Genomic DNA, 25,232 nt, shown 5'->3' with positions numbered 1-25,232 from the left:
GAATTTTCCAGATAAAAAACATATGAATGTAATGGTATACTCGTACACTATAATAGCCAATGAACATGAGGAATTCTGATCCCTGAAAATACTTTAAGTCACACAGAGCAAGGAGAGCAGAGCAAAAGATAAATATTCACGAAGATAAAACAATGACAAAAACTATTAAAAGCCTGGAGGACAAGGATGAAATGTCAAGGCCAAACATGGTCCCAAGACCAGATTATAAAACATTTCCCTACTATCTGTTGAAAGAAAAAAGATGGCAGACCAGAGGGGTGGAATTTCCACAGGGTCAGTTGCTGCACTGGTTGCCTGGTTTTGACTGCCTGGGCTCTCTTTGTTACTAGGGAGAAGGTTAGGCTTAGGACTACTGGAAACAGTGTAACTGAGAAAATATGGTGGTAGAAAACAAAAAAACAGAAGCAAGCATCAGTTGCTAAAGTTCTAATCACTCTTCAAAAGTTTTTTAAAATGTCTGCAATTTTAGCAAATTAGTAATAAAACTTCATATTGAAGTTTTACAAATTGAAGGTTACCAAAGAACTTGAGTCAATTAGCTATGGACAATCTCAAGCCCACAGCTGGGCTCAACATCAAGGGCTGGCCCAAAGCTGGGCTCTCCCCAGGCTGTCCCTTCTTCAGAGCTTATTTGGTCAGACATCTTCTACACTCAGAGCAGGTTACAAACATCAAGCAAAATGGGGGAGGAGCAGCTGGATGGCTTAAGATTGAGAGCCAGGCCCAGAGATGGGAGGTCCTGGGTTCAAATCTGAACTCAGACATTTCCTACCTGTGTGACCCTGGGCAACTCACTTAACCCCCATTGCCTAGGCCTTACCATTCCAATACATAGTCTGATTACAAGAGGAAAGGTAAGGGCTTGCTTAAATAAATGAATGAATGAATGAGAGAAGAGGACCTGCTTCAGACAAGTATCCTGAGAGCTGAGCCAAGAGTCTGAGAGTAAAGACAAAGAAAATGGGTAAAAGCAGACACAAACATCCCAGTAATCTAAGATGCCTGTCAAATAGGTACAAAGCCATGGAATCTAAGCATTCCCTGAAGGCATTGCTACAAGTACAGTAATTAGTGCTTACAAGGATGGCTAAGGGCCATAAAGAAAATGTTTCATGAAGATCAGCACACTCAAAGGCAGGATAATGCATCCTCTATTTTAGACAGGTTCCATACAAAATGGCTGAAATAAAACAAATCAGTGCTAGAGCTTTAGTGTTCCTTAAAACCTCAGTTATCCAGAACACTCCTCCCTGAGGGATGCCAAAGCAGGAGTCCATTGTATTCACTTGCATATTCTTCATCTCCTCCCACTGAGGAGAAAATCCAAAGAATTTGTCCTAAAATCCTCTTTGCTCATCTAGCCCTCAGCACCCTCACACAGGCACCTTCAGACCAATGCACAGATCAAGGTTCTTGAGTTTCCCAGGTGATGCCCTCTCCCCATCATGGAATCCTTTATGAGAACTTTGAACCCAAGCACCACAGGGTACATCACAGGATGCTGCTTCCTAGAGGCCAGGCAGCTAGCACTGCCTCTGCAAAGTGTCCTAGCCCTCTCTCCATCATTCTACTTGCTCTTCTTCTTTCTACTTCCCCGAGCTATCTCTTAGCATCTCCAGAGAAAGAGAGGGAAGAAAGCTAAGCAGGAAACCCTCCTGGCCACTTTCCCCTTCAGCAATGTGAAATACAAAAGGAAAGGACACCCTAAATTGGAAATCCTGATCTTCTCAATTGCTGGGGCTCTCCCCCTCATACTAGAAGTTTGCAAATTAGGTGTTTCCTCAACTGAACCGGGATAACAGCAGCACATAACTTCCAGGGAGTTGTGAGGATCAAATTAACTTTGATTTTATTTAGATCTATTCTCTTTACCGTCCTCTTTATCCTTAACCTCCCTCCCAGTGGCCAGGGCTAGAGTACCATGAGGAAGATCTCCAGTCTCTCTTCATCCTGCTATACCCAGAGCCTATTACACAGCCTGGTATACAGCAGATGGTTACTAAACGCTTACGGACTGATACATCACACCCATGTGTTTTGCCTTGAGGATGCTTCTTGCTTGACCCTTCATAGACTGTTCATACTATCAGACATAAAGCATTTTCAGACACCAAATCTCCAAAGAATCCTTCATTTAAATAGTGAACTTTGTCATTTAAGATAAAGGTGGGGTTAAAACAGGGATCCAGAGTTCATATCCAAGGCTTCATTCCATGTTAGAGTAATACGACGGGAAAAGGAAGGAAATTATGCAAATGAAGGAATGTAAATAATCATTTCCTTGGTTTGGCAAGTTAACCGCTTTAATATGCCCAACAACAATCCAAGTCATGCAATTCAGACCAGAGTCTGCAAACATATAAAGCTATGAGTACGTTATAGCATAAAATAGAAACTAAAAAATGATTAACCATAAACACAACATACCAGTACGATTCAGTAGAATACACAAATGTGCCTGTTACTAAACTAAAGCCAACACCAAAAATTTTTAAATTTTTATTGAAGTCCTCATAGACTCATTAACCTTCTATGATCATTCCCCCTGTAAGCCTTATTACTTTTATTACTTAATTGCTTAATCTTCACTCAGGAACAATTTAAAAACATAAAAAACCCAGCACAGCCATTTGAATCATAGAACAACAAGCTGATGCTATTTGGAGTACTAGGCCTGGAATGAGGAAAACCTGAGTTCAAATCTCACTTCAGACACTTACTGGTGGTGTCATCTTGACTAGACTTTTTTGCTTCCATTTCCTCAAGTGTAAATTGGTAATAATAATAGTATATACCTCCCAGGATGTTGTGAGGATCACAGAAAGTAATATTTGTAAGCTGCCCTGCACAGTGGCTTGCATGCAGCAGGTGCCAAGTAAATGTAAGCTATTGTTGTTATGAATTACAGGGATATAAAATGTAATTGTGCTTCTTACAGTTCCTCCTCATGTATCAATCACCAAACAATAATGGAATGATCTGGACCTAGATCAGTCCAACCTAGCTCTGGCTGATGACAGTCAGTGAGCCCTTAGCCAACAAAGTCTGGAGCTGAGTTTTAAGGCTAAAATCAGAAGAGTCTCAGGAATCAAACAGGCTTTACTCACTTTCTTGCTTCTAAGAGAGATCCCCCCCAAAAAACCCAGTTCAAGAAGTTGGAGGTATAAGTCTGAAGATCAGAAGGCAGTTTTGGGCATAAAGTTAATCTTCCTAGAGATGACAACTGAATTTCAGGGATCTGAGAGCGCCTTGAGGGACACCCACATTTAGCAGGTGCAACCTGGATGAGGATACAGTAAAGAAGGCAGAAAAGGAGCAGTCAGATAGGTTTGAGAAGAACCAGGATTGAGCAGTGGTTCTGAAATCCTAGAGAAGAGTATGTCAAGGAAAAAAGGGTGACTGACAAGTGTCAAAGGCTGCCGAGAAGAGGAGAATGAGGAATGTGAAAAAGCCCCAACCTGTTCTACTGGAGGAACTCAATATTGTTTGAGATAAGTGAGCCATTCAGTGGGATTCAAAATACTTCTTTAATTATACAGTGCAGGTTCATCTAAACCTCAAAATTCAGAATTCTTCATAATCTGAACACAATCTCCCTTTCACTTTGGGGGAATTACTGTTTTCTAAGTAAATGTAATGCTTTGGGGACTTTAGGGGGATGGTGAATGTATATACATTATAGCTAGGAAGTGTCTGAGATCACATCTGAATCCAGAACCTCCTGTTTGTTCTAGCTGTATACAAAGGGTTGTTGCTTGTATCATGATAAAAGTTTATCTTTTTATCCATCATGTTTGCTCTACATAATAAAACTGTATTTCTTTTTAACCATGTAGTCTCTAGTCTTCAAAGCCACTGAGGATGCAGCATAGGACGTCAAGCAACTGCATTCAGGGGAGTGGGAGATACTCTAATTTAATCTAGGTCAAACCTAAAACCTCTATTCAACTTCTTACAGGAAAGACTATCATTATTAAGGTGCAAAATGGAGCAGATTCCCTTTTTCTTTTACCCTGCTTTCCTTATGGAAGAGAACAGTCATGTCAGAACAGGGGGAGAAAATGAGGCCAGATTGGTCTGAAAGTGGTAGTCATACCATCCCTCTTCAATTCTTTTACACAACTATCTCTTGCTAAAACTTTGACTTAATGAAAACAAGTTTAAAAAAAAAAACAAGAAAAAGCAAGCACAACAAAGCAAGATCAATGTTTGATAAGACTTCCAGCTTATTGTTCTGGAAACCTTAAATCAATATCAAATTGTAACTCACAGGTATCAATGTTTGCCTCATAGAATCAGCAATCCTTCAGACATTAATTACCTTAAAAGAACATTCTAACAAACCCTAACATTAAGTCATCATGGCAGCACCCAGAATTTACTCCTGATACTAAAAGTATTTTCAATAGAAATTAAATGATAGTAAAATGTGAATTTCAACATTAACTAAAGCATTCAGGAGTGCGAATAGTGGCTGCCTGAGGCTGCCTCTAAGCTTCTCACATGGGAAGCAGAGGAAAGATTTCTAACTATAATCGATAATAGACCTTAGAGCTAGAAGAGACCTTAGAAAGCCTTTCATAAACCTTCTCATTTACAGATAAGAAAACCACGCCCCAAAGAGGTCACCTGATTTTGCCAAGTTAGTAATGGCGCAGAAGTCTAATTTTAACCCAACTTATAGGATCATAGATTTGGAGCTGGAAGGGACTTGAGTTTCTCTAGCCCAACTGTTCCATTTTACAGTAGGGATAACCAAGGCTTAGGTAGCCAGGTAATTTGAGTTCAGGTCCCCAAAGCCCAATCCAGGGCTCTTCCTCATTCAGAGTTCTTCCCTTGACCCACACATACTGTTCTCATTACTTTTCTCACCAGCCCTCACTCCCAGACTCCTGTACAGGAATTCAACCATATTCTAGTCTCTTCTCCAATCCATCCTACACATCCCTGACAGACTGTCTTCCCAAAAGCAATTGAGCCATATCATTCATGTCCTTCATCAAAAACCAGCAATGGTTCCTTATGAAGGCTTAATCTTTTATTTATTATTTCATTGATAATTATTTATTGAGAGCAGAGCTAAAGCAGAAATAAGAGTAGAATAGGAGATAGAAAAATATGTGCCAACCTACCGTGGGAGTCATCTAAAATTACATGCCAGTCTTATTCTTTGCCAAGTTTAATAGGACAGAGTACTCTGCATACATTCAAATCAGAAAGAAATGAATTCAGTCCATTTATCTTTTTGTGTGCTTTAAAATGCAACTTTTTTAACAAATCGATTTCTTCAAGAATATAACAAGATACTCCAATAAAAAGAAATTTTAAACCTTAAATAGTCAGAATGTCCAAGGAAAAGAATATTTTGGTTGAATGAAAATTTCAAGTTAACTAAAGATTAATTAGAAAACCACTTTAGCTTTTAACCTTTGTTTCTTACCTCTCAAAAAAAATTGAGTGGGAGAAAAATCCATTAATTATGGATTATAACTAATTAAGGTTTTACTATATATAAAAATTTAGTCTTCCTGGATTCGTCAGATACCTTTATATAGTACTTTTAAGAATTATTTACTGAGTTTTCAGTGTGTCTGGGGCTCAGGTTTCCATCTGATCATTCACCATGGCATTCTGAGTTACTGCCTGAACTTTATCTTATTCCCTTAGCACAAATCAACCCATTCAAGCTTCCATAAATTGCTTCGAAAAAGAGTGGGAGCATCCCAAGACTTCAGAACTGGAAGAGACTTTGGAAAGCACACAGTAGACCAGTTATCCTACTAGAGCTTATCGGAGAGAAGGACTAATATAATCTCTTGTCAGACCACTGTGTTCCATTCAATTAAGCAGCTGTCACTGGTTTTTTCTCTAGACCATTAAAATATTGTGACAAATATAAAAATATCTGTAATTGCTTTATGTTTACAATGTTTTTCTGGGTATTTGCTTCCTATTAAAAAGTAATGCTTCTTCAAATCTGACTTTCATTTTTTGCATGGCATTTCTATTATATTGGAGAACCAAATTTTGTTGTTAGTTTTTTTTTAAAGAGAAGAATCTCTCTTTAAAATGTATAATTTCAGTCAATAGAAAGCCAAGATTTGAAATAAATTCACTTTCAAATTATTCACATGTATATTTATCCTGCAAAGTAAGATACAATCAGCTAGGCAGTACAGTGGATAGAGCTGGGTCTAGAGTAAGGAAGACCTTAGTTCAAATTCTGCCTCAGATACTTATTAGCTATGTGACCCTGGGTAGTCACAACCTCAATATCCTCATCTGTAAAATGGGGACAATAACAACACCTCCCTCCCAAGCTTATTATGAGGCTCAAATGAGATCATATTTGTAAAGTGCTTAGCATAATGCTTGGTACATAGTAGGCATTATACTAATGTTAGCTATTATTATTATTATTATACACCTATACATTTGTGTACTATTAAATACAATGGGACAATACTTACAGTTAGAGAAAATATAAGTTTTAAGATTTCCTTTTTGTCCCAAATCTGCTGAATTTCCACTTGCCTCAGGTCTTAAGTATTCCTGAAAATACTTTAAAGCATTATTTCAGTTTAAAAGTAACCTATGAATTTCTTCTGAAGGAAAGAAAAAATGACCTTAGAAGTTAAAGCAGGAAATCTGTCAAGTTCTCACAAGTATTCTAAATTTTGAGTCAGTTTTTACAAGTGATTCTACTGAACTCCATAAACCATCTTCATGCTATTGAGACAAATAGTCAAGGTCTGAACCACAGCTTGTTTGCTGGGAAAGCCAATAATCTAATAAAGTCATTTTATTAAACTCAATAGAGCTTTTAGCTTTCCCACCACATATTAAGCCAACTCATTTTTAAAAATTAGTTAATGGGGCCTCATATTGAATTCAAAATCATGTCTCATACCACCACCCCAGCCCCCAGTTCGAATTCACACTTCAGAAACCAGCACTTAGTAGTGGTATCTACCCCAATGGCGAATGGCCTAACCCAGAGGTTTCAAACCCTCAGTGAGACCCATTGACAATTCTAAGGATGCCTGAACTAGACTGAAAGGTAACTGGGAAAAACTGAATAAAATTAGGAAAAATAAAGTCAAACAGAGATAATATTAGCATGTATTCTAAGCCAATTTGTGGCCTGCAGAGATCCTTACTTATGGTTTCCTACCTATTTCTATTGGAGTTTGACACCTGGGCCTTAGACTGATCTCTCAACAAAAGCTTTTCCCCCTTCCCATGGGGTCTGCTGATTAAAAGGCTTTATGACCATGTAACCATCATAAACTTATATGAAATATTAACTTGTTACTATAGCGATAACCTGAGAGAAGTTATTCTCTCAATGTTGGTTAAGGCAGTATCAGGACAGGTGTAGTATTCTTTTTAAAGTCTACTGCTGCTCTCACTATACTAAGTCCCCTCTTCTATCACTGCCTAAAGAAGGGTCAAGGGCCACCACAATAAGGACCTAGGAGCCCACAAGAGTCAATCATTTTTCAAGATCATGAAACTATCAGAGAAAATCTACTTTAAGTTCTTAAAAAAAAAAATCAAGCCACTTATCTCCAGAGAATTTACTTGCCTGTACTCTAAAGGGGAAAAGTTTGCTCTTTCAAGTAAACATTTAACAAATTAAAGCGTCCTTCAATATGCACCAGTCCAGCAATTAAATGCCATTTTTAAAAAAAGACTTCAAACTAGGGAGATACACACAGCGAAACAGAAATCTAGCCCTTTTGGGAATTATAGTTCTTATTCATTTTTCCTTCTGTTCCTCTATAACAATTTTCATTATATACACTACCTGAATGGATAATAAAACTATATTTCTTTAAATTATTTTATACCAGACCTCCACCCCTATTTAATCCATTATGTACTAGGAAGAGAGACAAATACAAAGGATTCAATTTAGCATTCCAGCTTTTTCATTTGAATCATAAGAGGATGGGACAAAAAGCTTTTGGCATTCTATTCTATTAGAAAATGCATGTTCAAATAATTCCTCAACAATTCCCTATATGTGGTTAGCCACAGAAAATATCAAAACAAAAAAGTAACATTCACTATCTTCAAGGAGTTTACATTTTATCCAGAGAAGCAAGAGATAGATAAATGATTGTGAAGTGTTTTACAAAGTAAATACAAAGTAATTTAGAGAACTGGGCTCTTGAGTCATGTCCTGACTGACCTATCCTGGTTGCATGACCCTGGATAGGTCATGGGATCTTCCAGGCTTCTGAGCCAAAATAACAGCAAGAATGTTTCCTTATCAGTAGTTTATCCATCAAGAATCCATCCATCAATACAATCACAGGTCCTATTCCTATCCCAATACTCTGAGCAGGCAAATGAGCTGAGCTGGGAAGGGCCCTAGGGATGTGGGGGACCCAAGTCATTCCAGGCATGGAGCACAGTATGCTATCTGGCAGCTAGGCAAGAGGCTCAGCCCTTGAGCCCATGAGAGGAAAGACAGGTTGGAGCAAGCTGTGAAGGACTCTCAATGGTAGGAGAGACAAGAAGCCACTGTGGGCAGGGCAATGCCTTAGTCATAGACTCCTCCCATTTCCTATGGCTGCCATTGCCTGTGCCCTCTTAACAGAGATCAGATCTCTTATTTTACAGAAAAAACCGAGGCCAAGCACTAAGAGCTCCCTTTTCTCCCCTCTTCCTCCTCTTCTATCATTCATTAACCATTTCAGGATAGTTCATTAGCAGAGGCACTGGCAAACTCCAATTCAACTGGTCCAAGACTTAATTCTTTCTCTCTCGCCCTCCACTCTCCGCTCTCCCCTCCACCTCTAGAACACTGAATTCCCAGCCATCTAGATTCAATTCTTCACTTGCACTCACCCTACATTTTAAAACTAGTTTCCTTCTCTCACCCAGGATAGAAATAAAACAGCCACTGAGAAATCCAATCCCACTAAAGATCAGTACCCAGGGGCTTGGACCTGCTCCTCTCCAGACTTCAGGCAGTCAATTTGCATTGATTAAGCATGCCTATGTCCCTGCTCTCAGGGAGTTCAAAGCCAACAGTCCTCCCAGGCTATATGGGGATTCACTTATCCCTTATCCTGCTTCACTGTATCAAGGATGTTTTTAAAAAATATATCTAATTCTGTAACAATGGAAATGCTAACTTGAGATTGTACACAGTACGCTACTGGCTGATGGAATGAAAGGTGACCAACCACAGTACGATGTTCTATATATCCTGGGCACTGATTGGCTCAGTGACTGTACCATTGGCTATCCCAAGGTAACTCCCATAATAGGTGAGGGATCATTATACTTATAAACCATGGACAGGATAGAAAGGAGATAATTAATAGGGGAAAGGATCTAGAATTAAGAGAAATTAGGAAGAGTTTCCTGTAGAAGGAGGCAGAGATAAGAAAGGAGTCCAATACAATCAGGATAAGAAGGGAGTCCATTCTAATCTAGGAGAAGAAGGGCAGCCAGAGAAATGCCCAGAGCTGAGATGGAAGGAACAGCCAGACAGGCCTTGTCCCACAGAAAAACCAACAGAGCTTGGCAACAGATCAGATATGGGGAGAGATAGTGAAGAGTCACAAGGAGGCTACCTGAGAAAATAAAGTAGAGAAAAAGAGGGGAGGGTTTAGGGAGAAATATAATGTTCTCTGAACTTGTTGGGTTTAAGACATCTACTAGACATCTGGTTCTAGGTCAGCAGAGAGGTTGGAGCTGGACAAGCAGATATGAAAATCATTAATTAAATGTCAGAGAGTATAGTATAAAATAGTATAGCAGGAGAAGGGAAGAGGGCCCTGTGGGTCACCCATGGTCGGCAGGCATGATTTATATGAATATATGGTAGGACCTTGTTTCAGAATAACTCAACACATGCAAATTCAGGTACAGGTAATTATCAAAAAGAAAAAGAAAAAGAAAAACACAAAAAATGGTGTCATTATATGATAAATATGAGCCATTTTCCCAAACAGTATAAAGTTTCTCAGTGGTTCACCCAATCACACATTTATTCTCCATCTGAGAAGTCTCAGTGTGAGTCATTACATTGTTGTGTGTCAAACATTGGCTACTGCATCAGGCAATGCCTCTCTTTGTTTCATTAACACTATCTGGTTATTAATAACAGATGATGCTGATAGCTCTGATAAGTGTAATAAAAATCATCAAGTGCCCAGGTATGTTCATAGAATACGTATTAAATAACAGTTCACTATTATGCTCGATTTTCAGTTTAGGTGAAGGGAAGGATCTTGAAATACACTGGTCTCATAAAACAAGATCCAACCATATATAACAAAGGAGCCTGAAAAGGAGCAGTCAGACAGACAGGGCACTAGGAGAGAATAATACCTCCAAAACCTAGAGAAGATATCATCAAGGAGTGGAGGGAACAGTGTCAGAGAACAAAAAGAAACTAAGGAGTGCCACCTGAGAAAGGGCCACTGGATTTGGGAATGAAGAGATTATTGAGAATTTTGGAGGGAGTAGTTTTGGTGGAATGACGAAGTTAGAAACCAAAAGTGAGAAAAAGTGGAAGCGTCTTTCCAAGGTGTTTAGCTACAAAATCCCAGAGAGCTAGAGGAGGATAACAGAGATGAAGGAGGGAGTGAGGGTTTTTAGAGGATTGGGAAAGCACAGTAGGAAAATAGCCAGTGGCCAGACAGGGAAAGATTCCAGGTGAGTTAGAATGGGGATGATACAAGAAGGGGAATCCTTATGCATAAAGATTTGCTTTAGCAACAAGAAAGGCTACCTCATTTGAGATGGGGATAAAGTCAAAATAGTGGCAGAAGGCTGAAAACTGATATGAGATAAGGAAGAGATGAAAAGAAACAGGACATTGGCTTCACCTTTTTTCCCAGTAAAACATGAATTGAGATTCTCAGTGGAAAGGGGGGAACAGGGGGCCATAGGAGGTTATAGTAAGTTAATCAGAGATGTATACAAGGATTGCCTTGCCACAGTGAGGGACCAAGTGAGGTTGTGTCATATACATATTTCCAGTAGGTCCAGTCAACATGGTTTAGTGATTTTTCTCCAACTTCATTCAGCAGCATTTCTGTAGGAGTGAAGGTAGAAGACAGGGGGAGTGATCCAAGGCTGATATTTAGCTGGTCAAGTTAAGCAATGCAAGGTAAGGGATTCCATTCCAGAGGACCACTATAATATTGAACTGGTTCACCAAAATGACAAGATGGAGAAGGAATGGGAATGTATGTAGCTAGTGCAAGTGATGGCATTGCAGAGATCAGAAATCCAAGGTTAGATGAAAAACAAAGTTTGGGGTTGCATGGCAGAAGGAAAAATAGAACATGATCAGAACAAGGAATTTCAGAATTCACAAACAAGGAAATAAGTGTATTTGGGAGTGATAGAAAGATCAAGGATATGACCATGTTAGTATGTGGCTGAGATGGCAGGGAGTGGAAGGCATACTGAGGAATGTTTGTGCAAATATTATTAAATCTGATGAGGTTTTTGGGGGGAGAAGGGGACACCAAGAAAGACGGTGAACCAGGCACCAAACTCAATGAAGAAAGGGAGTGTCCTGAAGGTTGTTGAACAACAGAAATTCAGATTAAGGATGTATTAGATGGGTCTCTAGCATCCCTTCTAATGTCAAGTTTTTTGAGCTCAATTCTCTAACCTACAAAACTGAGGCTGTACATGCATAAAGGGAAATCCTTTTGAGGAAGTGTCACTTCCCGCAAGCAAGGCCATGAATGGAGCATTTTAAACACTTTCCAGTTTGAGGTAGGTAGGAAATACTAGCCAGAAATGCAATCAAGGAATAGAGAGCACTGTATGGTTTGATTTTAAAAACAAAGTTCAAACTATCCCATTAAACGTAGTAGCTCAGAAAAAGTAAGTTATCACGGACTTACCTTCAAGCTTTCCTCTTACCATAAACCAGTAACACAACATCCAGCCAAACAAAAACAAATGGAAGTGATTGGAGCTATTGGTCTTCATTTAGCAGACCTGAGTACAAAGTAGAACTGTCTTCAACCAAGGGGACCTCATCATCATGAACCCCAGAGGCTCATTCTGGAGGGGGCTTCAGAGTAGATGCTGAGTGTTTCCAAATGTGAGGGGCTAGTTCCTCATTTGTATTCATATTAAAATAATATTCCCATTTTGAATTCTAGTCAAATTAGGCTCCATTAAATATCATATTTAAAGGGGGTTTGAGGTTTGACAGAGAATTAGTGTATACCAGGATGGCAGCAACTGTTTTGGGGCTGTTTTTGCCTTTCTTTGCATCAATAGCACTTAGCACAGAGCCTGGCTCATAGGAGGCACTTAATAGATGCTGCTGACTTGCTAACAGCTCCCATTCATAGAGGGCTTTATTTACAAAGCTCTTTCCTGACAGTTAACCAAGGTAGGAAGTGCAAGATGATTATTCTCAATTTTTACAGATGAGGGAGCTTCCAGTGCAAGAGGTTAAATGACTTTCCCACAGCCAAGGCATGGCTCCAATCCAGGGCTCTCTCCAGTACATCAGAACCACACTGACCCAGCTTTTCTTGGGAGGGGAGAAGGCAGGGGGACAAAGACTCAGACGGCCCCCTGGGAGGAAGCCTGCATCACCTTCAAATCATCCAGTATGATTCACATCAATATAGTTTTAAAGAGCCGAAGAACATTTTACTACATCCACTATTAGATGGGTGAGATTTTATCATGATTTCCCATTTCTCTGCATGAATCTTTATTATGAATTACTTTGTATTTGTTAAGGAGAACCCTACAAAAGGAAACATGTCCTTTTTAAGAGTGAGAAAGAGACAGAGACTCCACACACATACTTAAATAACATGGGTGTCTGGATCATTCAATAAGAGTCTGTTACCTGGACAATTTTCAAAGTTTCCAACTTCCTGTAACATTCTACAACTAAAACCAAACCAACAGCAACATGCTCCTTGTGTCTTTTGAACACACATTGAATTCAATATGCATTTATTATGTACCTGCAATGTTCCAGGCACCATGTAGCCCAAGAACCTTTGGAATAACCAAAGTGTAAGGCAAAATTAAAGCAAAAAGTCTTTGAGGCATGATCTGAAATCTCAGTACAACCCTACAGCACCATGATGGGTAGAGTTCTAGGTTTGGGGTCAGGAAAACCTGAGTTCAAATACTGGTTCAGACACTTCCCCAGGTGGGTGACCCTGCACAGGTCCTGATCTATAAAATGGAGATCACCTAGTCTCTCCTTTTCAAAGCTATTGCAAGGATCCAGTGAGATCCTATCCATAACAGTACTTAGCCCAGTGCTTGGCCTGAAGGAGGCACCACAGAAATGTGGCTTCACCTCCAAGTTTTAGTTTCATCTCTATAAAAGTGACAGATAACAGCCTCCCTACCTCTGGCATCCAGGGGACCATCCCAATATAAATGAGCGTACCATTGGAATTCAAGTGGTGCTAGGCTGTGTGTTTTGCTACTGGGCATCATTTAAAGTTCCCACTAGATTCTCTGCAGACGTGGGGTTTTTTAACCCAGACCTGTGACCATGCAAGAAGAGGCTTCTGGTGAGGAACTTTCACACAAAGCCAGCCGATGTTTCAGAAACAGGACTTAAAACTCAATTCTTCCTTACTCAAAAGCAGCTTCTATCTGCCTCTTTCATTTCTAGACTGAGTCTCACAAAAAAGCTTGCAGGCCACTGGGCCCTCTAAGCTCTCTACATAAGAAATAGTTCATCTAAACATTTAAGAATATTTGTATTCTATAAAAAGATATTTAAATACATAGGCAGTGAATAAGAGGCCATTTTAAAGCCTTTTATCCAAAGAGCTTCAAGAATTTTCATATTACATACCAAAATTATGGTATTATTCTAAGGGGAAGAAAACGTCCCAGACAGTGAGGTGCTGGAAGTAACTTCACTAAGGAGGAATGGCCATTACATAAAGAATCTGGACCAGTTAAAGCCTGGCCCAGTGATCTCTCTACTACAAGGAAGGTTCTGTGGAAATTATAAAAAAACAAAAGCGCAGTTACAGCCTGAGAATGTAAAATGAGAGAATAGCTGTGATTCTTATCTTCTAGGTCCTAATTTAAAATGAAGACCTGAGGGCAGCTGGGGGGCTCAGGATATAGAGAGCCAGGCCTAGAGATGGAAGGTCCTGGGTTCAAATCTAGCCACAGATACATCCTAGCAAGTATCCTGGGCAAGTCACTTCACCTACATGGCCTACCTAGCCCTGACTTTCTTCTTCTAGTGCCGATTCTGAGACAGAAGGTGACTGTGTTTTTGGTTAAGTCTGTAAGGCATTTTGTTATTTGGCTATAGCCTGGGATCCATTGTCTACAGAAACCTGTCACTCCTAAAAAGGCTCTCAGTTGTTTTTTAGTCTTTGACACACTGAGCTTCTGGATGTCCTCTACTCTTTTCTTGGAAATATTTATCAAAAAAGTGAAGACCTTACAGAAATGTACCAGTAAGAGCTGCCCCTTCTGTGTGACTGACAAAAAGTTCAGGGGCCTTTAGAACCCCAAGCACTTTCCCCCCAAATGGCTACATTAACTTGAAAGGAGAGACCCTGGGACTCAGTTTCCTCATCTGTAAAAAGGGGAGGTGGAAGGATCTGTGCAGTGTTTTCTTTAGTTTAATCTAAGGCTGGGTCTCCAGGACCCCCTTGCCCTGCTGATGCCCACCTACCCCAGGGAGCTCCTCCGGCAGTGGGGCTCTCCAGTCGCCCCACTCTAGCCTTGGCTTTGTCCCTCCAACCTGACACCCAGTCAGCACTTAATAAAACATTTCCTTTATGGCTGTAGTTTACTTAAATGAACCTGTAAAGGGAAATTTAAAGCCACATCTCTATCTCTGAAAGCTCTGTGGACCTATGGCTTCCTTCTGGAGGGGGCTCAGATCTGAGGCAGGGCTGTCTGCAGAGGAACTGGGTTCCAATTCTGCCTGGAAGGGCAGGAAGCAGGATATAGCAGTCCAAACCTCCAGGTATTCACTTCTTCCTGCCCTGCCCATTTCCCCAGCAATCCTCAGTCTGTGAATCTGTAGGAGGGGGTCTGGCCTGAAGGCCTCAGTTCAATCAGCCCAGGCAGAGACACCTCCAGGCTGAGGGGGAATCGTCCAGGCTCCCTTTTGGGGGGAAATGGGAATCTTAAACTAATTCTCATTCGAGAAACCTACAGAAACATTAATGATGTCGTTTAACACATGCAAAGCTAGGTCTGTCCCCTACCTGCCCTAGATCTCTAGTCTGAGGCCAGTCCTGGGTTCAGATTCAGTCTCTGGAAGTGGGGAGCCCGGAGCCCCTGATCCCAACTCTGTAAAAGGAAGGGTTTGGCCTCCTCAACCTCAGAGCAGGATTCTACGAAATAGTCTAAGGGGGCACTAGCTGAGGTTAAGACCCCATTCCATAGATGAGCAAACTGAGGATCCAGCTACAGCAAGGCCACAGGAGCCCGAGTAGTCCAAGCCCCCAACACGCTCAGAGAAGCCTGGGCTCTGGGGGAGGAGGCCCCAGCCTCTTTCAAAGAAGTTTCAAGGGCGAAGGGAGAGTCAAGAGATCAAGCCCGGATTGGGGGGGTGGCGTTCAGAGGAGAGGTAAAGGGGGGGGGGGGGGGATCCCATGGAAGACGCAGGGAAGAGGAGTGCTCGGAACACCGAGGTGGGCAGGAGACTGGGGGGGGGGGGTGACCCCAGGAGGGCAGGTGCTGGCCGTGGGGGCTCTGATGGGGGGAGGGGAGCCCGACCACCGGGTGAGCAGGGCTCCCCTCCTTCAAACCGAGACTCTGATTGGGGGGGAGGACCGGACGGAGGGCAGGGGCCCCAGCTGGGGGTGAGGAGTGACCGTCCTCTCGGCCCACGGTTGCGCCAAGAGGGCCCTCGAGGGTCGCGGCCCCCGCCCACGTGCCCTGTCCCGGCTGGGCAGACACGTGGGGCCCCGGGCGGGGCGGTGCTCGGCACGTGGCCCGCGGTCCCCGGTCCGCTCGGACAAAGCGGGCGGGGGCTGGGGGGAGGCCCCGGCGGCGGCCCTAGCCCTCCCCTCCCCCCCGCCCCCCCGCCGCGCGCGCTACAGAGCCCCGGGCGCGCGCACGAGGCACGAGCCCCCACGTCCAGACCCGAACCTGCGCGCACACTGGCGCCCCAACAAAGCGGCGGCGGCGGGAAGTGCGGCAGGCCCCGACCGGGGACTCTCCCGGGGCGGCCGCCCAAGGAGCCCGGGCCGGAACCGCGCGCCATGGGGAGGACGAGGAGGGGACGGGTGGCGGCGGCTCCGCTCACTGACCTTGGAGTCTCCGTTGCACAGAGCCATGGACGCGGACGGGCGGGCGGGCAGCCGAGACGGCTAGGAGCAGGCGGATAGCGGTGGCAGCAGCGGCGGCGCTCCGTCCGCGTCTCTCTCGGCCCGGGCGGGAGGGGGCGGGCTGGAGGAAGGGGGCGGGGCGGGGCGGAGGCGGGGCCCGGCCCGGGGCGGAGCTTCCTGCGCGCCTAGGCCGCCGCTGGGAGGAGCCCGAGCTCAGCCCGGGCCCGGCCGCCCCACCCCCTTCCCCCAGACGGCTCGACGGGATGACCTCTTTCTGGGTCCCTAAGTGGCCAGCCGACCTTGGGCCTCCTACGGGAGAGCCTGGACCACCTTCCCGGCCCCTACTCCAGCCCAGCGGGACTCCGCGGGGGGACCCTCAAGCTTCCTGAGGGCAGGGGCTGCTTTTTCTTTGTACCACCCAGTTTTCAGCATAGGTTGGTGTCCTTCAGTAGTGTCCTACTCTGCTGGAGCCCACCACGGGTCTTCTTGGCCAAGACACCGGGACGGTTTGCTATTGCCTTCTCCAGTCCATTTTACAGCTTAGGAAACTGAGGCAAACAAGAGGAAGCGACCTGCCCAGGGTAATACAGCTAGTGATTGTCTGAGGCAAAATTTGGACCTGGGTCTTCGGTGGAAGAGTTTGGGGATGGGACCCCGAGTAGGTCATGAAGGGCAGGCGAACTTGAATCTGGCCTCCCCTCTGCAGCCTCCATCACAATGGCTTCTCTCCTCCATGCTCCCTGGGACTTAGACACAACTCCCCTGGAGCACGAGCTGCTGCCGACTCTCCCACCGTCATCCGTCCCCCTTCCAGAGCCAGAGTGGTTTTCCGTAAGCGAGGGGCCCACCCCTGGCTCCCTGTCACCTCCAGGATCAAAGACAAACTAGTTTGGCCTCAGAGCTCTTCCGGCCCCAGCCCGACCTGCTCCGTCCTAGGCCTGGCACTCTGTCCGGTACTCCAGGTCAGGCTCGGGCAGATCCTCATTCTCTGCGCTCTGGGCACTTTCGCTGGCCCGGAGCACAGCTTGACATGGCAGAATGCCTTCCCTCCTTAGCAGCCTCTCAGCTTCCCTCAGCCCCAACTAAAATCCCACCTCCTCCAAGGCCCCTCTCCCTTCTACTAAGACCTGGCCTTGGACTCCTCCGCCCCTTGGGAGCTCGGCTTTAGCCCCTGGAGGCTCTGACTAAATGTGCCCGGAGAGGGGAGGCCAGGGCTCTGGAGCCCCCAGCTGCCCTGCCTCCCGCTGTGCCGAAAGCGGAAGACCCACTGATTTCGGTTTGGCGGGGAATAGACAGCGCCTGCTGAGCCTCCAGATCCTGGGACAGCCGAGCCCAAAGGACGGCTTCTGAGCACGCGCCCCGGGAAGACTGCCGCCTGTCCGCGCCCGGACACTTTCCACCCTAGGAAGTCCGGACCCGGCATGAAAGGCCTGGTGCTAGTCACTTAAACCCAACGGCAGAGCCCCGGCTGCTCTGCTGCCTTGGAGCTGAGACTTAGGATGGAGTCTAAGACAGAAAGTGCAGGAAAGAAAGGGAGGGAGAGAGAGAGAAAGAGAGAGACAGAGGGAGAGGGACAGAGAGACAGAGAGACAGAGGGAGAGACAAAGGGAGAGATGGAGAGAGGCAGAGGGGGGAAGGAGGAAAGAGACAGAGGGAGAAACAAAGGGAGAGATGGAGGGAGAGACGGAGGGAGAGGGAGAGGGAGACAAAGGGGGGAAGGAGGAAAGAGAGACAGAGACAGAGAGACAGAGGGAGAGACGAAAGGAGAAACAGAGGGAGAGACCGAGGGAGAGATAAAGGGAGAGGGAGAGAGAGACAGAGGGGGGGAGGAGGAAAGAGAGAGAGACAGAGGGAGAGACAAAAGGAGAGACCGAGGGAGAGGGAGAGGGAGAGGTAGACAGAGGGGGGAAGGAGGAAAGACCGAGAGACCGAGGGAGAGACAAAGGGAGAGATGAAAGGAGAGACGGAGGGAGAGATAAAGGGAGAGGGAGAGAGAGACAGAGGGGGGAAGGAGGAAAGAGAGAGAGAGACAGAGGGACAGAGGGAGAGACCGAGGGAGAGACAAAGGGAGAGACGGAGAGAGGCAGAGGGGGGAAGGAGGAAAGATAGAGACAGAGGGAGAGATAAAGGAAGAGGGAGAGAGAGACAGAGGGGGCAAGGAGGAAAGAGAGAGAGAGACAGAGGGACAGAGGGAGAGACAAAGGGAGAGACGGAGAGAGGCAGAGGGGGGAAGGAGGAAAGAGAGAGAGAGACAAAGGGAGAGATAAAAGAAGAGGGAGAGAGAGACAGAGGGGGCAAGGAGGAAAGAGAGAGAGAGACAGAGGGACAGAGGGAGAGACGAAAGGAGAGACCGAGGGAGAGACAAAGGGAGAGACGGAGAGAGGCAGAGGGGGGAAGGAGGAAAGAGAGAGAGAGACAAAGGGAGAGATAAAAGAAGAGGGAGAGAGAGACAGAGGGGGCAAGGAGGAAAGAGAGAGAGAGGCAGAGGGAGAAACAGAGGGAGAGGGAGAAAAATCACAGGTTCAAACAAAAAAATACCTAAAGGCTAATGGCAGCACAGTGGAGGAGAGGGAGAGGAAAAGCAGCCCACTTGTCCCAGGGTGCTGGCCATGAATAAAGGGAAGGGTGAGGATGAAAGGCCAGAGGTAGAAGTGCCTGGACTTGTGGAATGGGGGGGGGGGGGGGCGGCTGAAGGTACAAACCAAAGGGGAGCAATGTTGAGCTCAGCAGAAAGTGGCCCTGTCAGGCCAGGGCCAGCTGGGTTTGTGAGGAGGGAATCTTCCTTCTGGTCTCTAGAGATTGGGGAAGAGGGGGGGGGGGGCGGGGAAGGGCAGCTTCATTTCAGGGATGGGGTCAGAAGTCCCTAGGAATGCCTGAGGAGGGAGAGGGGAGTGGGTGGAGGCAGGCCTAGAGGGTTAGACTGCCTTAAGCACCTACTATGTGTCAGGCCCTGAGCTAAATGCTGAGGATACAAAGAGGCCAAAAGCAGTGGGTGCCCTCCAGGCCCTCACCAAGTATGGGCCAGGAGATGATAACATGCAAATAAACCTGGAGGCGTGGTAGGTAAATTATGCACTAGATAACTGAGATAAAGAACTGGGAAGGCCCTGGAGTGGGAGGCCTTGGGGGGAGGCTTCCTGTAAAAGATGGAGTTTCTGCTGGCCCTTTGAGGGACAGGCCACACCACAGCCAGAGAGAATCCTGGGAGCTGAGAGATGGAGAATGTGGTTCATGGGCTGTCAGGAGGCAGGGGTCACTGGATAGAAGAGGACATGGTAGGTGGGAAGGCAGAGGAACCCTGGAAAAGTGGGAGGGCATGAGATTAGGGATGGCTTTGAAGGCCAAAGAGAACATTTTCATATTTCCCAGAGGTAAAGGGAGCCACTGGAGTCTGGGGTGGGGAGATGTGTGACAGGATTGGATCTGCATTTTAGGGGGAAGGATTCGAGAGGGGAGAGCCTGGAGGCAGGCACTGCAAGCAGCTATTGCAATAGAGGCCAGAGAGGCTGAAGGGCTGCACCAGGATGGAGGCCGAGTCAGGAGAGAAGGGAGATGTACCACAGGCCTTGGCCACAGCTAGGTTGTGAGGGCTGAGAGATGCTGGACACCGGATGACTCCTGGCTTGTGAGCCTGAAGAACTTGAAGGATGCTGTTGTTACTTTCTGCAGTAATAGGAAAGGTCAAGTTTAGGGAGGAAGATAATGAACCTGAGGAGGCAGCAGGGTCCAGGAAGGTTTCTTCTTTTTTCTAATGGATGGTATATAAGAATTTTAAATTTCCATTTATTTCTCTACAACTCTGGGATAGCATTAACCTCAGCTGACCAACACCTGCCCCAGGGGATGAAATCTACTTAAGAGCCCTAAGCATTTCTAGAGAAGAAGCCAGAGGAAGATTCTCTACCATCTTGACTCCTTGGTGGCACAGCCCATTTGTGACTCATCTAGTTTAATCTGTAAACTTAGTTTGCCTATAGGGTTTGTTTGACAAAACTTGTTTCCTTAGATGTCTGAAACTGTTCCGACTTGGATGACATTGAAGGAAATAGGGGATTGTGGATCTATCTTCTCTTTAATGGCCCAAGAAGAATGCACAAGATTGCAACAGATTAAAGAATTAACTTTCTGACACTGACATCATTTTGCCTGTAAGAAGCCCTGCCAGATTCCTCATGATTGTTCTCATTTTCTCTGAGACCTGAATTGATACTTGGGCATAATCATAAAACCTAGATTTTTACCTCTAAAGAATCTACTTTGTGCCAAATAGAAATTGGACAGCAGCTGCTGATGGTCCCTTATTTTCAAAGAGGATCAACAACATCACAGGGTGAATGGATTGAAGTGAGGCAGAATTGCACAAAGTGGTCAGCCCCCCCAGCTCTCCCGGAATCTTCAAGGTCCAGTGTTGGGACAAAGGTCAGGATGACTGCTGGTGCCCTGACCTTAGTATCTTCCATGGCTGACCAACCTCTGAGCATTCTCCAGCACCTGCTTCAGCTACCTTCATGGCCACTGGCACAGATTGTTCTCATCAGCCCATTTGGCAGGGTGGGGGAGTCTTCACATGCAGCAGACTTACCCATCACTTGAAATAGGGCAGATGTTTCTTCCATTACAATGGGGACACTTGGGCATATTTGAAGGACATGGGGAATGAACCAGTTGATGAAGAGAGGCTGAAGATTAGAGAAAAAGAAGAATATGGCCAAGGAGGCAATCTGTCAGAGAAGGCAATAAGAGACATGTGGAGGGGTTCTCCTTGGCTAGGAAGGAGGCACCTCATCAGAGGCTGCAAGAAAGGAGGAGAGAACAAAAAGATACTAGAGAAGAAGGTATTGCCCACCATGTCATCCTCTTTGTGTCCTGGACCCCTTGAGCAGATTGGTAAAGCCCATTCTCAGAATGATTTTTTGGGTTGTTGCTTTGTTTTTTTTAAACCCTTACCTTTCCCTTGGAGTCAATACTGTGTTTTGGTTCTAAGGCTGAAGAGTGATAAGGGCTAGGCAATGGGGGTTTTAAGTGACTTGTCCAGGGTCACATAGCTAGGAAGTGTCTGAGGCCAGATTTTGAACCCAGGACCTCCCATTTCTGGGCCTGACTCTCAATCCACTGAGCCACTCAGCTGCCCCCCCCCCAATGTTTTTAAATGCATAAAATGAAATAATAGGATTATAAAGGAAACCAATTATATTGAAATTGTTCCCAAACTCCTTTTTAATAAGTTTACAGTTTCCTAGACTGTCTACCTTTTGACCCAGCCATAGCACTGCTGGGTCTGTACCCCAAAGAGATAATAAGGAAAAAGACTTGTACAAGAATATTTATAGCTGCGCTCTTTGTGGTGGCAAAAACTTGGAAAATGAGGGGATGCCCTTCAACTGGGGAATGGCTGAGCAAATTGTGGTATATGTTGGTGATGCAATACTATTGTGCTCAAAGGAATAATAAAGTGGAGGAATTCCATGGGAACTGGAACAACCTCCAGGAAGTGATGCAGAGCGAGAGGAGCAGAACCAGGAGAACATTGTACACAGAGACTGATACACTGTGGTACAATCGAAGGTGATGGACTTCTCCATTAGTGGCAATGCAATGTCCCTGAACAACTCAGAGGGATCTACAATAAAAACCACTATCCACATTCAGAGGAAAAACTGTGGGAGTAGAAACACTGAAGAAAAGCAACTGCTTGACTACAGGGGTCGGGGGATATGATTGGGGGTGGAGACTCTAACTGAACTTCCTAGTGCAAATACCAACAAAATGGCTTCAGATCAAGGACACAAGTAATACCCGGTGGAATTGCATATTGACTATGGGAGGGGAGAGAGGAGGGGAGGGAGGAGAAGAAAATGATTTTTGTATCCAAGGAATAATGTCTGAAATTGATCAAATAACAAAATAATGCTAAAAACAGTTCACGGTTTCCAGGTTAAGAACCCTACTAAGCATCAGAACTTGTCACCTATCATGCAGCAGCCTGTCTGTCTTGGAGGTTCACTGCTTCTTTCCATCATTTTATCTCATCTGAGGTCTTGTCAGTCTCAGGAGCATTCACTCTTCATCCAAGATTTCAGCACCCAGATCACAATCTTCTCCAGCTTCTACCTATGCCCCTTCTTCCTGCCTGCCTGCCTCCACCACCACCTTCATGCCCTGGTATTGAGGGGGCCCCAAGCAGGGAGCTACTCAGTACAACACATATCACTGTAGAACATCTGACCAACAGACCCCTGTCAGGAAACCTAAATGTGCCGACACCCAAAAACGTAGAATCCAGGAAAAACTTGTACTGACGCCCAAAACATAGATTCCAGGAGAAACTTGTGGGCCATGTATGGTGGCTAGTGATATGCTGTCAGGCATTGGGTATAAAAGTCTCTGCACTCACAACTGCAGGCAGAACTCTTGTGCTGAGCTTCCCCTGGTACGTACCAGAATAAAGGACCCTTTCTGCTTGATTGCATCGTCCGTGGGCTTTTCCTTGGTGGTGGGCGACGTTCTGGACCCTAACAGTATCTCAGTTGTGCTCCCCGCTCTGGTCTTGTTCCCTTTACCACAGTGACTCTGTGACTGCCCATCACTCATTACCAAGGAAGCTATTGTCCCCTGGTTCTGTTCTTGCTAGCACTTTGCCAACTAGGTCCCCTACAAATGGATGGAGGCCTCAATGAGCCTCCTTGCTATATGGCTGTCCTCTAATAAGAGCTATTCAAACGTTCTCTTCTCAAGGCCTCAAACTATGCTCTCTCCTTTCCTGTTGGACAAAGGAACCCTCCCATTTACTGAGAAAAGAAGGGCTAACCAAAGTGAGCTTCCTCCAAACCTCAGAACTCCTGGACATAATCCCTACCCTTTCCTCCTTGGGCCCAGTCTCTAAAGAAGCCTCCTTGACAAAACTCACTCTTTTTAAATTCCCAGTGGAGTGGCTTTTGTTCTTCAGGGTGAGCACCTCCCATTGCCCACTGCATCCAAGCCTGCATGAGGCCACTTCACTCCAAAGCCATCTCTGCCCCACTCTCCACCCCCAACTCTCCAGTTCTGGAGCCCCATAAAACCATTAGCTGTCGTTTATGCTGGAAAGGAGGCGTGTGGACATACTGGCCAGTGGCTCCACTCAATGGCCCACTCACTTTATAAATCCAAACTTCCCTCCCTGGCCACCACTCCCCCAAAAAGTCATTCTTTATTAGAATGTCCATTTCTCGACAGCTGGGATTCGATGAGCTTTGGCTCTTTGGATCCCAGCACTTAGAACAGTGCCACACACAGGACTGGAGCCTAATAAATGTTTCTAAAGGGAGTCTGAGGCACATACAAACAGCATCACCTTGCCAAGATGGCGTCATCCCCAAGCAAGTGACAGGGACCTGCTTCTGGGAGCACGTGAGGACTTTCTGCATAGACCTAGCACATGGCTGGGAACAACCTCCCACTGACCCGCTGGCATCTATAAGGCAGCCCAAGCACCAGCTGGGACTTTTTGCAGCTTTGAAGTCTGAGGGAAAAGGGAGCTCCTTGACTTAGAGCTGGCAGTAAGCTGGGCCTTCCTTCCTTCCTTAGGGCCTTCCTCCTACCCTCAGGCAGTATGGTCTACTAGGAGCCTTGAGAAGCACAGACAACATGATATGAATGATAAAGCTCCAAAGGAAGCTGAGGAGCAATCAGTTGGAAAGAATCTAGAGAAATCAGTCAAGAAAAACCAGACAAAAGTATCCATCACAACGAATTGGGAGGTGGCTGAACCACATAGAGGTGAAAGGCTTATATTCTAGGAGTTGGGCTCTGAAAGGGAGAAGAAATGGAGGAGGATAACTTGAGAGGGTCAAGAGTGGGTTTTTTAAGGAGGAGGAAACCTGAGCTAGGAGACGGGAAGAGGACTGAAGAGTGGAGAAGGCCTGAAGCTACTGCTAAAAACCCCCCTCACTTTATGAGAGAGACCAAAATTCTCCCTATTCCCTTTCATGTACCCTGGCCTGGCACTCACATTCAACTGAACTAAATTAATTTATTCAAAGTAGTTCATTGCTATTTAGTTAATCAATCAAGTTTATCCTTATTTAGTGGGTTTTTTTTTTTAATTTGGTTAATACTGATCTAAGAATGGGCAGCTATGTGGCACAATGGATATCATGCTGGGCCTAGTTGGGAAGTCAGGAAGACATCTTCTTGAGTCCAGATCTAGATGGAGACACTTCCTAGCTATGTGAGCCTGAAGAAGACACTTCACCCTGTTTGCCTCCATTTCCTCATATGCAAAATGAGCTGTAGAAGGAAATGGGAAACTATTCCAGTAACTCTGCCAATAAAACTCCAAATCGGGTCACAAAGTGTCAGACATGACTAAAAATGTTGAACAAAAAATAGAATACTTTTCTAGTTAATAATGATCAAGAAAAGTAAAAAACAGTATTCATAATAAATCATTTAAAATAAGTATTATTGTAATAAACAATATAATTTGTCTAATATATTGATGAAGAAAACTACTACTAAGCAATTGTGAAGAGATGGGATTCAGGCTTTCATGTAATTCCAATTTTTTTCCACCAGGGGTGGCTAGTCATCTTTATGGAATTTTTCTAATAAAATGCAATGAAGTTTTAGAATTGAAAATAAATTTCTATAGAAATCAATATGATGCTAAGAATATTAGTGTTTGAGTTTCCAGACATCATGTATTAGCCTATTTAATACTGTGACTTGTTTACTGCTTTATAATGCTAAGTTAGCATTGAAAAAGAATGGCCAAATTCAAGATGGCTAAGGGTAGGTTTATGCTTTATGTATAGTAACAATGCATTCTTTAGGTTGTGCACTAATTGAGTATTCATCAATTGAATCTTTTCAAATTCAATAAAGAATGATGATGTAAACAAGTCATGAATCATTTTGTTATGCAACGTTTTATCATGCAAACCA

General features: G+C 44.8%; 1 protein-coding gene across 1 annotated transcript in view; it reads right to left on the bottom strand.

Moving 5' to 3' along the window:
• GMPS (guanine monophosphate synthase) overlaps positions 1-16,466 on the bottom strand; it is a 77,474-nt gene extending 61,008 nt beyond the window's left edge. Inside the window, exon 1 of the mRNA XM_056807588.1 lies at positions 16,290-16,466. Within this exon, the coding sequence (XP_056663566.1) occupies positions 16,290-16,316 (27 nt within the window). The 5' untranslated portion in view covers positions 16,317-16,466. The remainder of the gene's footprint in view (positions 1-16,289) is intronic.
• Positions 16,467-25,232: the final 8,766 nt, after the last annotated feature.

The sequence above is a fragment of the Monodelphis domestica genome, chromosome 8, assembly GCF_027887165.1.
Source record: "Monodelphis domestica isolate mMonDom1 chromosome 8, mMonDom1.pri, whole genome shotgun sequence".
NCBI lineage: Eukaryota > Metazoa > Chordata > Mammalia > Didelphimorphia > Didelphidae > Monodelphis > Monodelphis domestica.
This window is presented reverse-complemented; position numbering and strand designations above follow the sequence as displayed.